We start from the raw sequence: 14,002 nt of genomic DNA, 5'->3' as shown, positions 1-14,002 counted from the left end.
GCGATGGATACTCGGCTTCGGCCTTGCGGGGCGACTTCGGCTTCGGGTCTCGCTAACCTGCTTTCTAGTCACCTGGCTGGACACTCTAGACCTCTCTTCCACTTACATCACAACTGGAGTCGGAATGGTGTATCAGAACATCCGGCATGGTGAAGAGCAAACAATGTCTGACGTGTCAAGACACAGGATACGCCACGAAACAACACGACAGCCGTGAAATAATCCTATTCTCCTAATCCCCTTGAGACAGTGGCACGAGGGTCAAGTGCCTGAGGTTCAACGCTCAGGGGAAGGTCTCACGGATACTCAAGTACGAGGGCATCACGCTACACCAGTCTCGGTCTCGTTGAGATGGCAGTCCGTTGCTTTGGTGGTCAGCTTGCTCCCTCACCCTCGTCAAGTCCCGTTGCACCCGCATCATGGACCGGTTACTTTATGGTCCTCGAGGTCGGACTTGGACAAGCGTCGGGGGACCGATGACGCTGTATCATGCAGCTCTCGAGTTGCGCGGCGAACATGGTCTTGCACAGTGATGGCACGTACATTCTCGGGGCAGTCTGATATACTGTTCCGGAGACGCCCAGCGAACTAGCATGATGCATACACGCTCATGTTGTCGCGGACTTGGGTGGTTTGAGAAGAGACCGGGGAAGTTGCAAGGACAACCGAAGACACATCACCCTCGAGGCCGCGAGCATATCAACCACGTCCCACCTTCACATTCTGCCTCCGTCCCGCTTAGTGCGACTCTCCTCACGGGTGGAACAGACGACGTGTATGCGACCTCATGTCGAGCCCTCGAAGACATCATTCGAAGCTCAACTGGGCTCTGCAGGTCAAATCAATATATTGCCCGCGAAATCTGTGCATACCGTTCACAAGCTATAAAGACGGCCAACGCGTCGTGCCCTTCCACGGATCACGCCATTCTTGTCCTTATCTTCAACTACTAGATCACACAGCAATCCATCATACCTCAAACCCTACGACATTCAACCTTCTCGCAGCCATGAAGCACACCTTCTTCACGCTTACCACCCTCCTGGCATGGGCCTTTGCGGCGCCCCAGGACCCCCAAGTACCCCTTTCAACCTCCGTCATGACCCTTATTGTGACCGGCCCACCGGCCCCAGTGTCCACGGAGCCCATCCCGAACAACCCCGAGCCCCTCCCCGAGCCCCTCCCCGCGCCCGTGTCGTCTGCACCGGTCCCCTCCGACCCGTCTCAGCCCGCGCCCCCTTCCGATGGTCCTCACTGCGTCTGCGGCGCGACCTACTGCGGCAAGATCCTCGTCGGCTTCCAAGGTATGTGGTCCGGGATCATGACCCGCCATCATTCATAACCCGGCGAGAAGCATACCTCTCTGACACCAGACCAGGCTACACAACCGAGCAGGTCGGGCAAGGCTACTGCTCCACGAACGGAACGAACTGCGCCTCCGCTGCTCCGGCCCCGGAGTCCCTCCAGAACACCCTGTTCGTCTGCATCTGCCCGGCGGGCCAGAAAGAGGGCTCGACCATCGAGCTCATTTGCCCCTGCCAGGGCGTCTGCAAGAATGATAAGCCCGACTTTATCGCCCGCTGTGACAGCCCCTGCGGTCTCGGGTGCGCTCCCACGGCCCCGGCTCCGTCTTCGTCTCCGGTCCCAGTTCCGCTCCCCGTCCCCGTGTCGGTCGATCCTGCTCCCGTCCAGAACCAGCCCATCCCGCCTGCCGCGCTTCTTGCAAAGAAACGGGCATAATGGCTTGCCTGGTCTGGGAACTCGACACCGTCTCCGTTCTTCATGTTGCTACTTCTTGTTGCGGGCCAATGGGAGTTGAGATGGATGTTTCGGTCGGTTCCCCATGAAGGGTCCGACTTCCACACTCTTTATACGATTGATGAGCATAACGAAAGGGCACATCTTTGGCACATGTGCCGTCCATTGGGCAGACCACACACTCTCTAGGGTTAGATACCAGCAGTCCTTCATTGACTTTTGCTTGCCACTACCTGTGCGATACGTGCGAGCGGCGGCCCATGTTTGCGTCAAAACACCCAAGCGCGAGGGTCGGTCAAATGCCCGTTGATTGCTGTGTAATACAAACTCCAAGCTGTAACTAAATCACTGTTCGGTATGTGCAACACTCAAAATACCAAACACGCATTTTCGACTTTGGAAAGAAGAAGAAGAAAAAGAAAAAGGAAAAAGAAGTAAAAAGCCATCCTGCTAGAGAGCTCCCTGCAGATGCAGCACTTCTAAAGATGCTCCCCGAGTCAAGATTTTCCCCACCGAGATGATGCTCTTTGACGTTGCGCAAAGGAGATCTCTCTAGAATCTATGTTGCTCGGGCTTCGACGGCTGCTTTGATCGCTGCGAGGAAGTCAGCGAGGGGAGGGTTTTCTCCGACGGGTAATGTGAAGGGGGGATACACACCGTCGCAAGTCACTTTGGCGTCTCCAAACAGCATGCGCGTTCCGGTCATGTAGAACATGGGGTTCGGTACGTCGGCTGCCTTGGTCAGCATGTTACATCGCACACAACTCGCTCGGCGAGGACTCACCATAGCCGCTCGCCATGCCTCTCTTCATTACAATGACCTGTTTGCTCTTCCAAGCCTGTAGCACCGGCATGCCCGCAATCGGGCTGCCCGGCTCCAGCGCGATGGGGTTGACGGTGTCATTGGCGCCAATGACTAGCGTGACGTCCGTTTCAGAAAAGTCATCGTTGATCTCGTCCATCTCCAGGACGATATCGTACGGCACGCTCGCTTCGGCCAGGAGCACGTTGCACTGCCCGGGCATGCGGCCGGCCACGGGGTGGATCGCGAAGCGGACGTTGATGCCCTTGGCGCGAAGCATGGCCGTGATCTCGCTGATGGCGTATTGCGCTTTGGCGACGGCCATGCCGTAGCCAACGACGATGATGACGTTCTCGGCGTTGACAAGCGCCTCGGCCGTGTCCTCCACGTTGGTCTGCGTCACGGCGCCCTCCATCTTGTAGTCCGTCTGCGCCGGCGCCGAAATGCCGCCGAAGAGAACGTTCGTAAGCGACCGGTTCATCGCCACGCACATGATGTACGAGAGGATGGAGCCCGACACGCCAATGAGCGCGCCAACCGTGGTGAGAAGCGGGTTTTCCAGCATGAAGCCCTCCGCTACGAGCGCGAAGCCCGAATAGGCGTTGAGCACGGTTATGACAACGGGCATGTCTGCGCCACCGATGGCCGCCGTCGTGGTGAACCCCTTGGCGAAGGAAAGGATCGTGTTGGCGGAGAGGGCCGCCGCGGCGATCATGGGCGAGCCGGGGGCCATGGTCACGAAGGCGCCCATCGTGGCCATGTTGGCCGTCAACATACCCGTATTGATGAGGTGCTTGCCCGGGAGGGCGATCGGGCGAGACGACATCCGTCCCGCGAGCTTAAGGAAGGCAACTATGGAGCCCGTGAAGGTGATGCCACCGATCAGGACGCCCAGGTAGCCCGTAACCAGGTGCAGCGTCGAGATGTCGTCGATGTGTGCCATGACGCTTCCGATAGAGGTCAAGACGGCCGCCAGACCGACGACTGAGTGGAGTGCCGCAACGGTCTGTGGAAGGTCTGTGGGCGTGATGCGCTTTCCAATCAGTATACCGGCGATGCTACCCAGCGCCGCGAGGCCACCGAACTGCGTAAGCACCTCCGGAGAGAAGCCGACGGCTAGCAGAGACGCCAGCACGCCGGAACCCACTCCGAGCATGCCAAGCATGTTGCCCATGCGGGCTGTCGCTTGCGAAGCCAGGCTGGAGAGGGAACTGATACACAACACGGAGCTGACAGCGTAACCTGCTTGGACGAGACCCGCGGCCCCCGTAGCGGCTGCGGCGATGTAGCCTCCACCAAAGAGGGCCGCCGGAATGGCGTACAGCCACGGGTATTCCGGCGGGTCCGTCGGTCGCTTGAACATGTCCAGCATGCGCTTTGTGATGACGAAGCCGCCAGACACGTTCACGAAGGCAAGGAGAACGGAAGCAGCGCCGAGAGCCTGAGGGAAGGTTTGCGGGACGTAGCCGCCGCCCAGAATGAAGAGACCGCCGATTCCGACCATGCCTGGGCCATGTTAGTCTCCGGCCACGAAAACTTCAGGCCGCCAAACGTACCTGAGATGGCGTTGGTGACACTCATGAGAGGTGAATGAAGGGCTGGCGTCACTCCCCACACCACCCTGTATCCGATCAAAGACGCTAGGGCGAAGGTGAAGGCATTGCCCATGAACAGGGGGCTGGTCATCTTGCCCAAAACGAGAGCGGCTCCCATTCCCGCCGTCACAGTCGCGACTTCGCGGGACGTCTTCTGGAAAGGGGTCAGGGCCACGACCTCGGCTTCTTTCGTCACGGGCGGTGCTTGGGCCGGTGCTGGCGGCGGGGCTTTCCGGGGAGGCGGGGGAATGATATCGCCCTTCAAGGTGACAATGGCGCCTCGCACGACCTCGTCATCGAGGTCTATGCCGAACTGCTTCTCCTTGGGTGTCATGGAGAGGAGGAACTTGGTGACGTTGTTGGAGTACAGGGTCGAGGATTGCGTAGGGAGCCTTGAAGGGAGGTCGGTGTAACCTAGTAGACTGTAAGCCGATATCTTTGAAAGCTTCCTATTGAGACTTGCCAATGATCTTAACGTCCTTGTAGGTGTAAAGCTCGCCAGGCTTCGTCTTTTCGCAGTTGCCGCCAGCCTCAGCCGCGAGGTCCACCACCACGGAGCCAGGCTTCATGGCCTCGAGCATAGACTTGGTGATGAGCTTCGGGGCGGGCTTTCCGGGGATCAAGGCGGTGGTGATGACGATGTCTACCTCGCGCGCTTGCTCGTAGAAAAGCTTCATCTCGGCCTCAATAAACTCTTTGGACATCTCCTTTGCGTATCCGCCAGCACCAGAGCCGTCTTCCTTGATGTCGACCTCGATGAACTCGGCGCCAAGGGACTCCACCTGTTCCCGAGCTACCGGGCGTGTGTCAAAGCCTCGCACAATGGCCCCAAGTCTCCTCGCAGTCGCAATCGCACTGAGACCGGCGACGCCGGCACCAATGACGAGCACTTTGCAAGGCGGGATCTTGCCGGCGGCTGTCACCTGTCCGGTCAGAAACCTGCCAAAGTTGTTGGAAGCCTCGAGGACCGCCTTGTAGCCTGCAATGTTGGCCATTGAGCTTAGCGCGTCAAACACCTGGGCGCGGGAGATGCGAGGGATAAGGTCCATGGCAAAAGAGGTCGCCTTCTGCGCTGCGAACTTCTCAACCAGCGCTTTGTTCTGGGCGGGCTGTAAGAAGGATATAATGGTTTGGTTCTCCCTCATGAGCTCAATTTCAGAGGGGATCGGGCTGCGGACTTTGAGCACCACGTCGGAGCCGGACCAGACCTGGGCGGCGGTGTCAACGAGTGTCGCACCGGCCTGATCATAGGCCTCGTCGGGGAAGTCAGCCTGGGCGCCGGCGCTGCGCTCGACCAAGACCTTGGAGAAGCCCTTTTTTAGGAGGAGGGCCACGTTCTGAGGGGTCAACGCGACACGGCGCTCGTTTATAAAGATCTCCTTGGGCACGCCGACAGTGAGCTGGGAGTAAGGCACTGAAGGCGGTCCTACGACGGTGGAGTACGCCGCTGTAGCTACAGTGCCCGGGCTAGAGACAACCGAAGCGTGCCGGACGAGCTGCAGAGGGCGAGAGACGGCCGGCACGAGAGCCTGGGTCTGGCGCCCTCGCGCATGGCTGGAATGCCATTTGCGTTGGGCGTCAACGACAAAAACAGTCGGCGCGGCATCTTGTGCAGGACATCAGTATCGGAAGGGGTTTGAAGGCGATTTCATTCCACGGCGTGCCAGACATTCGACTCACCTAGGCTGTTCAGCCACGCACGAGGAACGAGCAGGGCAGATGCGCGAGGGGAGCATAGGCTGTAGACCAGAGCTGGCCGCAGGGCGCAGAGGTTCACCATCGTTGCGGGGCTCCGAGCATCTAGGCTAACGGGGCCGCCGAGACGAAGCGGGATGGCGGCGGTATCTCATCGGCTCTCAGCTACTGCCAGGAGGCGGGAGGTATGAATTCTTAGAGACTCAAGTGCTATTTTCGATCGTGATCAAAAGGCGACAAATGGCGGTGCGAAGAGGGAGAAACCACAAGGAAGGGAGAAGGGAGAAGAAGGGAGGAAGAGAGTTCGGATTGACTTTGAGACCGACGACTTTGTACTGTGTCACATTCTCTGGCCGCGTCTTGCTCCATCCTCCTCCTCCTTGTTCTCTCCCACACCCACATTCAGTGTGTTCCCCGGACGGGAAGTGCAGAATCGGCTCGAGCCAAGCGTGTCGCAGATGCCGCAATAAAAGCTCCAAACCCGTCCAATCATTATGCGACCCGAGCGTGCTTGGGTAGGCGCCAAGGGATCCCCCGCCCGAAGCTCCTTCTGCCTGATTTTTCCCCTCATGTGGAATAGCCGGGTACGAGCACGGTGCGGTACTTCAGCGAGCGCATGCTTGACAAACAGCTGGAGGAAACAAGAATAGGGAAAGAGGTACGTCGCAGACGTTGGATGGTGGTGTGTGATGGCGCCAGCTTTGGACGGACGGGTGTGGTGTGAGGTGTTGGTGGAGATGGCTTGGGGCATGCTTCCGTGCAGGGAAGAAGCTGCAGGCAGGTGTTCTTGCCCCTCTCTTCTCCAGTCCTTCGAGTGTGGGGTATGGGGTTGTGGACGCTAAACACGGCGCTAAGACGAGGGCAGCACAGACTTGCCCCTCCCTCTACGGATACTAGGTACCTACACTAGGTAGGTGGTAGGTAGTATCCTAGTATCTCTCCCGGCTGTTCTACCCATTGCCTCGCCTCGCTGTAGTAGAACTGTGAGAATGTTGGCATTTCACAGTCGTTGAGAGTGCAGGAAGTAACCAAGAGCCCGTCGGACGACACACGGAGGGTAGAGATATGGATGGACGACTCTTTCCATATTCGTCGTTGTTCAAATGTCAGAACATCCCACGTAGTACTAGACGGACTCGTCACGTTCTCGTGGCAATCAGTCCGCATATCCGTCGGCTGCATGCATGTACGTAGGTACAGAAAAGGGAAAAAAGCAAGCATGCATCGGGTAGCTCGGGGAAGATGAACATTAGCAATATCGATGCGGTAGACGAACGGCCAATGGGGATTGATAAAGCAGCAGGAGGATGTGGACAGACTTTGGCCAAATTTGTGTCGATTGATTGGGTGCAATGCAACAAACAACACTCGAGTGCATAGGTACCTTAGCTTTGCATGGCTTGGAATGGGTTCTATTCAGGCATCTCGCCTGGCGTTCGCTGACACGACTCATCCGAAACTTTCTCTCAAATGAACCCTCTGCCTCTCTTTTAGTTATTCGATGGGGGTACGCCTGGAACCTGGACCCTTTCGTCATGTGCCAACTTGATTGGCGCCTTACGTGCTTCCGGTTGGTGCTCAGCGGATTCACTACAGAAATGAGTCGTCATCCTTGACAAGTACCACTGTCTGCTGGTTAATGTAAAACCAATCATTCAGATGTCACGCGTTCCCCATCACGTCGCCTGGCAAGGAGGCGCCGGCCCGGCGGGGTTCATTCCCTCATCACCGCCACCGCCCCCGCTGTCTACTGGTAGCTGCTCCGATCCGCCCGGCCCCACATCGGACAGCGGCCCCGCCGACGGGAACCCAAGTGCTGGAAGGTACCTGTCCATCTTCTAGCTGGCCTGTGGCTCCACCACCTGCTGTGCGTATCTCGACGATCTCAACGTAACGATATGCGACGTTATAGAGGATCGGGAAGAGCCGATGGAGCCTTGCTAATGCCCCCGGTGAACTCTGACACCCTGGATCGATGCGACAAAGCCTTGTAAGCGGCCCAGGTCTGCAGTGTCGCTGGTTTACAGGACTTGGCAGGATATCACGGCGAAAGCTGCGAAAGGCGCCAAGGGGATGGTCCTGAGCCCGTCAGTTGCCGTCCATCTTCTCAATGGGCAGGTAGGCATCGAGGTCAGAGACAGAATACATGTATGCTTGGTATCGGGGAGTAATGAGAATTTGAGTTCTGGCATGTTCTTACACTTGATACCGGCATGTTGTAGGTGTTCGCAGGGTGTCTCACTGCCACAGCGGATCCGAGGCAACAATATCAGCCCTACACGGCCAACCCCCCAGCACTCTACACCGGGATGATGTGTAGATGGGATACGTCGTCCTATATCTTGCGAGCACAACAGGCATCACACCGCACAACTGATAAAAATGACGAACTCAACTTGCCGCTCGTTTGAACAGGATGCCAGTCTGGACGGGGCACAGAAGAAGTGGTGAGATGGCCAAGACGAGCGCCGGAGGCTGGTATAGCCGGGCCCCAGGGCAAATAGAATTGAAAGAACAGGCGGAACAGTCCAGAGCCCGAGAACAACGGGCGGCGGAGCGCTCGGGGCCCGCGTTCGAAGCACCTTTTACCGAGTAGGCTCTACGCCAAGGCAGTCGAGCTTCTATAGCTGTATCCCCGAAGCCGTTGTTAGCACTTGGATCTGACGGCCTGCATTAAAAAGAAGAAGAGCAACGTTATGGGGACGATGGACGTTGATGAAAAAATCTTGACCCATTTGAATGATCGACTTACAGGGCCGGACAGGGATACTTTTTGCAATTACAGGACGAAGTATAGGTTATAGGTCAGGTAGGTAGGCAGGCAGGCAGCACGATAAGCTTCAAGGGTCCAACAGGCCGCTGTAATTCACACACTGCATTGCGAAACACTACCTACATTATAAAGGAGTAAAGTCAAGATCCCCGGACTCGTCTGATACTAGCATAGTCACATGAATCCTAGAAAGGTGATTCGTCGTTATCCAGAAAAACTAGCTGCTTCGTCCAAGTCCCAATTGCGGCTGCTTGGCGCTACTGTATAAGATACCTACCGGCACGATGAACCGAGATACAGTGTTGCTCACGTCGGATCCTCCCGTCGTACTAGTCGCTCGACTACTAAGTTGCAGGTACGGGCGATAAAAGGCGGTGACTCTGAACAAGGCCCGAAGCTATTTGGAAGATGGCCTCACATTATGGCCTGGGTTTTGCTAAGAGGTAACGGCGGGGGGGGTCCACCTCTGCATGGCTGGCGTTGCTATGTAGTGTGTGATGCATGCATGCCTTTGTATGTAGTAGCGCCACTACAACTCTGAAGCCTGCCTCCTGTAACTCCCGCGTCCCGAAAGCACCGCTCTCCGCATGTAGAGAGACCGGTCAAAGCACCCGCGGGCCCCGGTGGTCGCCCTTCAAGATGGACTCGGCCAATCAGCTTCGAAGCTTGGCTGACGTTTTTGGTCTATGACGGCGGCTCGCGGGAGGAGCTGACCGTGCTTCATTTCATCTTCATTGACAACGCTCAGTCGACCACTTCGCAAAAGCGTCACAGCCGCGGCGGAACCCATTGTGCTATTCAAACGTCGGTCGCAAAGATGCACGTCATCCCTGGCACCGCACCTGGGTCCTTAAAACTTGGCTTTCGCGTGTTTGTCTTGAGGCAGGCAAACCAGGTTTCTGGTGTAAGGGTTTATTAGTCGGGCTGCTCCATCCCATCTCGGGTTCCAAAAAAAAAAAAAAAATTGATGTTCTGGGAAGGGAACCTTGACACTGCGGCTCTCTAATTCTCACTTTCTCTCCCCAAACAACACCATCCGCCCGCAACGATGGGGGTAGAAACCGAAAAAAAAGAGCAAGCTCCGTCCAAGGACGCTCTTGCCGCAGCGAGCTCGCCGGACGAGGCCGTCGAAGATGAGGGAGGCGCATTCAAGGCCTACTGTGTATGCTTTTAAACACATTACATTACACTACACATACCCACCACTTCCCCTTTCTGCTACAGATGCGCTAACTACTGACGGCTGCAGCGTATCTTCACGTTCGGGGGACCGTTTGAAAAGACTCTGCAGGTCGTTGCGCTGACTTGTGCCGTGGCCTCCGGTACCGCTATGGCCCTCCAGACCGTAATCTTTGGCACCTTCGTCACCACCATGCAAGACTTTGCCACGGGTCAGTCCTCGCCTGCTCACTTCCGCGGTGAATCCGCAAAGCTCGCGTAAGTTTGTTGCTCGTAATATCAAACATCTCACGCTTACAAGCCAAGCCTCTACTTCCTCTACCTGGGCATCGGTAGATTCGTCCTTTCCTATCTCTACATCTCTCTGACGACGCTCTGTGCCTATCGAATCACGAGGAATATCCGCCACAGCTACCTGCACGCTGCGCTCCGACAGGAAATCGCTTTTTACGACATTGGCTCTGGTGGCTCCATCGCGACCCAAGCCATCTCCAACGGACGCCTGATTCAAGTTGGAATCGCCGAGAAGCTTGCCCTGACGTTCCAGGGCTTGTCCGCCTTCGTCACCGCATTCATCATCGCCTTCGTCACGCAATGGAAACTCACCCTCATCGTCTGCTGCGTCGCGCCATTGATCCTAATTGTCACTGGTGTGGTGTCGGCGATCGAGGCCGCCATTGAGACCAAGATACTCAACATCTATGCACAGGCTGGGTCCTTTGCCGAGGGCATTCTTTCGAGTGCCCGCACCGTTCACGCCTTCGAGATCCGGATGAGGCTGGTCCAGAAATTTGACAGGTTCCTCGAGGATGCTCATCGTCTAGGAAAGAAGAAATCTCCCCTTTTCGGCATACTCTTCTCCGTCGAGTACTTCATCATCCACGCCGGCTTCGCCCTGGCTTTTTGGCAGGGCGTTCACATGCTGGATCGTGGCGAGATTACAGACTCTGGAGACATCTTTACGTATGTCTTCTTTGCCGTCGGTCCAGGTCCTGGCTAACTTCCCCAGCGTCCTCTTGTCAGTGGTCATTGGTGCTACCAGTCTGACCATGTTGGCACCGTACTTTATCGAGTTCACCCGCGCTGCGTCGGCCGCCGCTCAGCTCTTCAAACTCATTGACCGAAAATCAGAGATAGATGCCTTGGACAAGTCTGGTGAGAAGCCCACAGAGACCACCGGTGTTGTGGACTTGGAGAACATCACCTTCGAGTATCCCACCCGTCCTGGCGTTACGGTGCTGAATAACTACTCTCTACATGTGCCTGCGGGCAAGGTGACGGCGCTCGTGGTAGGGTTGTTCGAGTAACAGCTTAGTTCAATTCCTCTGACAGTTTCTAGGGGACCAGTGGCTCTGGCAAGAGCACAATTATTGGCCTGATCGAGCGATGGTACAACCCCAAAGCCGGCACCATCAAGCTTGACGGCGTGCCCATCGAGAAACTCAATCTCAACTGGCTGAGAAAGAATATTCGCCTGGTTCAGCAGGTACGTGTGATTGACCCGGCGGCACTCAGCCGCGCTGACTTCCCTTCTCCAGGAACCCGTCCTGTTTCAGGGAACTGTGTTTGAAAATATTGCCAACGGGCTTGTTGGAACCCCATGGGAGAATGCACCTCGTGAGGAGCAGCTGCGGCGTGTGCAAGAAGCCGCCAAGATCGCGTTCGCTCACGACTTTGTCTCGCAACTCCCCGAGGGCTACGAAACCATGATTGGTGAACGCGGAGGTCTCCTGTCAGGTGGGCAAAAACAGCGTGTTGCCATCGCTCGCAGTATCGTTTCAGAACCGAAAGTGCTCCTCCTGGATGAAGCCACCAGTGCACTGGACCCCCATGCTGAAGGGGTAGTGCAACAGGCTCTGGACAAGGCATCCGAAGGCCGTACGACGATCGTTATCGCCCACAAGCTGGCGACAATCCGTAGGGCAGACAACATCGTGGTTATGAGCAAGGGCGCCATCGTCGAGCAGGGTACCCACGATGGACTGCTTCAGCAGGACGGGGCCTACACTCGTCTTGTGAAGGCGCAGAACCTGCATATCTCCGACGAAGGGTCCATCACCGAGACAGAGGAAGAGGGGGAAACCGCTCCGAAAGGGCACATTGAACTCACCAAGACCATGAGCCGCTATCGAACCACAGATCAAGCACGTATCGATGCCCAGAAGGAGCGAGACAACTACGACCTCCACAAGCCGAAGGGCCTGATCGGCGTCGTCATCCGCATGGTACGCGAGACTCCAGAGCTGAAGTGGGCCTATATTTGGACCCTCATTGCCATAGTTGTCTCCGGTAAGTCTGCTGGGAGGTCTGGCTGGTATGCTTGCTAACATCACGTAGTCGGCGCATTCCCTGGCCAGTCTTTGATTATCGCGAACTTGGTCAACGTATTCACTCTCACGGGCTCCGAGATGGTAACTAAAGGAAACTTCTACTCCTTGATGTTCTTTGTCGTGGCCCTCGGCGTACTTGTCTCCTACTTCACCATGGGTCTGAATACAAATGCGATCGCCCAGGGGTTGAATCACAAGCTCCGGAAGCAATGTCTCAACAATTTCCTTCGGCAAGATCTCCAATTCTTCGACCGCAGAGAAAACAATACCGGAGCGTTGGCGAGCAAACTCGATTCCAACCCCCAAGCCATTTTGGAGCTCATGGGATTCAATATTGGCTTGATCTTAATCTCGACCTTCAATGTCGTTGCTTGCGCTATCCTGGCCATCGTCACAACCTGGAAACTTGGCGTGGTTGTTGTTTTCGCTGGTCTACCGCCGCTCGTCAGTGCTGGTTACGTCAAGGTTCGCCTTGAAACCAAGCTCGACGGCAGAACATCTAAGCTCTACTCTTCGAGCGCCGCTGTTGCGTCGGAGTCGGTCTTGGCCATCAGGACGGTGTCTTCCTTGGCCATTGAAGAGGCTGTCTTGAAAAAGTATACCGATGAGCTTGACCGCGCTGTCAGGTCCTCAACTGCGCCGCTCTTCACTATGACGATTGCCTTCGCCCTGACACAGTGCATCGAGTACTTTTTTATGGCCCTCGGTTTCTGGTGCGTATTCCTCATCTTTTCCCGGCACCACAACAACTGACTCACGATCCAGGTATGGGTGTCGGCTGCTCTCCTTCCAGGAGATTAACATGTACCAATTCTTCGTGGCGTTTATGGGGACTTTCTTCTCCGGGCAGGCTGCTTCCCAGCTATTCCAGTATTCGAGCAGTAAGCGATGCCCACCGGCACCCCCTTTTGCTTGTTCTAACCATCCTTAGGTATGACCAAGGGCATCAACAGTGCAAACTACCTGTTCTGGTTGGACGACCTGCAGCCCACTATCCAGGAGACGCCTCAAAACCGTGACGCGGCGCCCAAGGCTGGTGCCACGCTCGGTTTTGAGCAGCTTCGCTTCTCGTACCCGTTGCGACCTGAGGCGCATGTCCTTCGTGGTATCGATCTCGAGGCAAGTAGCATCACGAATGTCCCAGCTGTGCTTGAGCTAACCCGGACCAGATCAAGAAGGGCCAGTTCGTTGCTCTTGTGGGGGCCTCTGGTTGCGGCAAGTCCACAATGATTGCCATGCTCGAACGCTACTACGATCCGACGACGGGCACGATCCGTGTTGATGGCGACGCCCTCTCAGAGCTCAATCCTCGCCTGTACCGTCGTATGGTGGCACTAGTCCAACAGGAGCCGACCCTGTTTCAGGGCAGTATTCGCGAGAACATTGCGTTGGGTATCGACGCCAACTCCATTACCGATGTGCCGGACGCGCAGATCGAGATGGCCTGCCGTGCAGCCAACGCCTGGGACTTTGTCTCTTCGCTTCCCGAGGGCCTCGCGACCCCCTGCGGGAGCAGCGGTATGCAGTTGTCGGGTGGCCAGAGGCAGCGGATTGCCATTGCGAGAGCACTCATTCGCAACCCGAGGATCCTGTTGCTTGACGAGGCGACGAGCGCCCTTGACACGGAGTCGGAGAAGATTGTGCAGCGTGCCCTCAACGACGCCGCTCGCGACAGTGAGCGAATTACGATCGCTGTCGCCCATCGACTGTCAACTATCAAGGACGCGGACATGATCTGCGTGTTTTATGGAGGGAGGATCGTGGAGAGGGGCACGCATTCGCAGCTTGTTACCAAGGGTGGCATGTACGCGCAGATGTGCGAGGCCCAGAATCTCGAATAGCTGCACTCATTCTCAAGGCTCTCGGATCG

At 56.5% G+C, this 14,002-nt stretch overlaps 3 protein-coding genes across 3 annotated transcripts; 2 read left to right on the top strand and 1 right to left on the bottom strand.

Annotated features, from left to right (window-relative positions):
- Window positions 1-1,009: 1,009 nt before the first annotated feature.
- GLRG_04934 (uncharacterized protein) lies at window positions 1,010-1,740 on the top strand (the record flags this gene model as incomplete). Its single annotated transcript, XM_008095619.1, has 2 exons — window positions 1,010-1,304; window positions 1,379-1,740. The coding sequence occupies 2 exons, from the start codon at window positions 1,010-1,012 to the stop codon at window positions 1,738-1,740; spliced, it is 657 nt and encodes a 218-aa protein (XP_008093810.1).
- Window positions 1,741-2,317: 577 nt separating this feature from the next.
- On the bottom strand, window positions 2,318-5,935 carry GLRG_04933 (NAD(P) transhydrogenase beta subunit; the record flags this gene model as incomplete). The annotated part of the gene is made up of 5 exons (XM_008095618.1): window positions 2,318-2,490; window positions 2,543-4,066; window positions 4,117-4,577; window positions 4,615-5,761; window positions 5,836-5,935. 5 exons carry the CDS (start codon window positions 5,933-5,935, stop codon window positions 2,318-2,320), a joined length of 3,405 nt encoding a protein of 1,134 aa, XP_008093809.1.
- A 3,736-nt stretch (window positions 5,936-9,671) lies between these two features.
- GLRG_04932 (ABC transporter) lies at window positions 9,672-13,973 on the top strand (the record flags this gene model as incomplete). Its single annotated transcript, XM_008095617.1, has 10 exons — window positions 9,672-9,785; window positions 9,873-10,060; window positions 10,109-10,765; window positions 10,812-11,091; window positions 11,142-11,288; window positions 11,341-12,091; window positions 12,140-12,845; window positions 12,898-13,013; window positions 13,064-13,269; window positions 13,302-13,973. 10 exons carry the CDS (start codon window positions 9,672-9,674, stop codon window positions 13,971-13,973), a joined length of 3,837 nt encoding a protein of 1,278 aa, XP_008093808.1.
- Window positions 13,974-14,002: the final 29 nt, after the last annotated feature.

Source organism: Colletotrichum graminicola (genome assembly GCF_000149035.1).
Source record: "Colletotrichum graminicola M1.001 genomic scaffold supercont1.16, whole genome shotgun sequence".
NCBI classification, from domain to species: domain Eukaryota; kingdom Fungi; phylum Ascomycota; class Sordariomycetes; order Glomerellales; family Glomerellaceae; genus Colletotrichum; species Colletotrichum graminicola.
The sequence above is the reverse complement of the archived record's forward strand: the minus strand, read 5'-3'. Positions and strand labels throughout refer to the sequence as shown.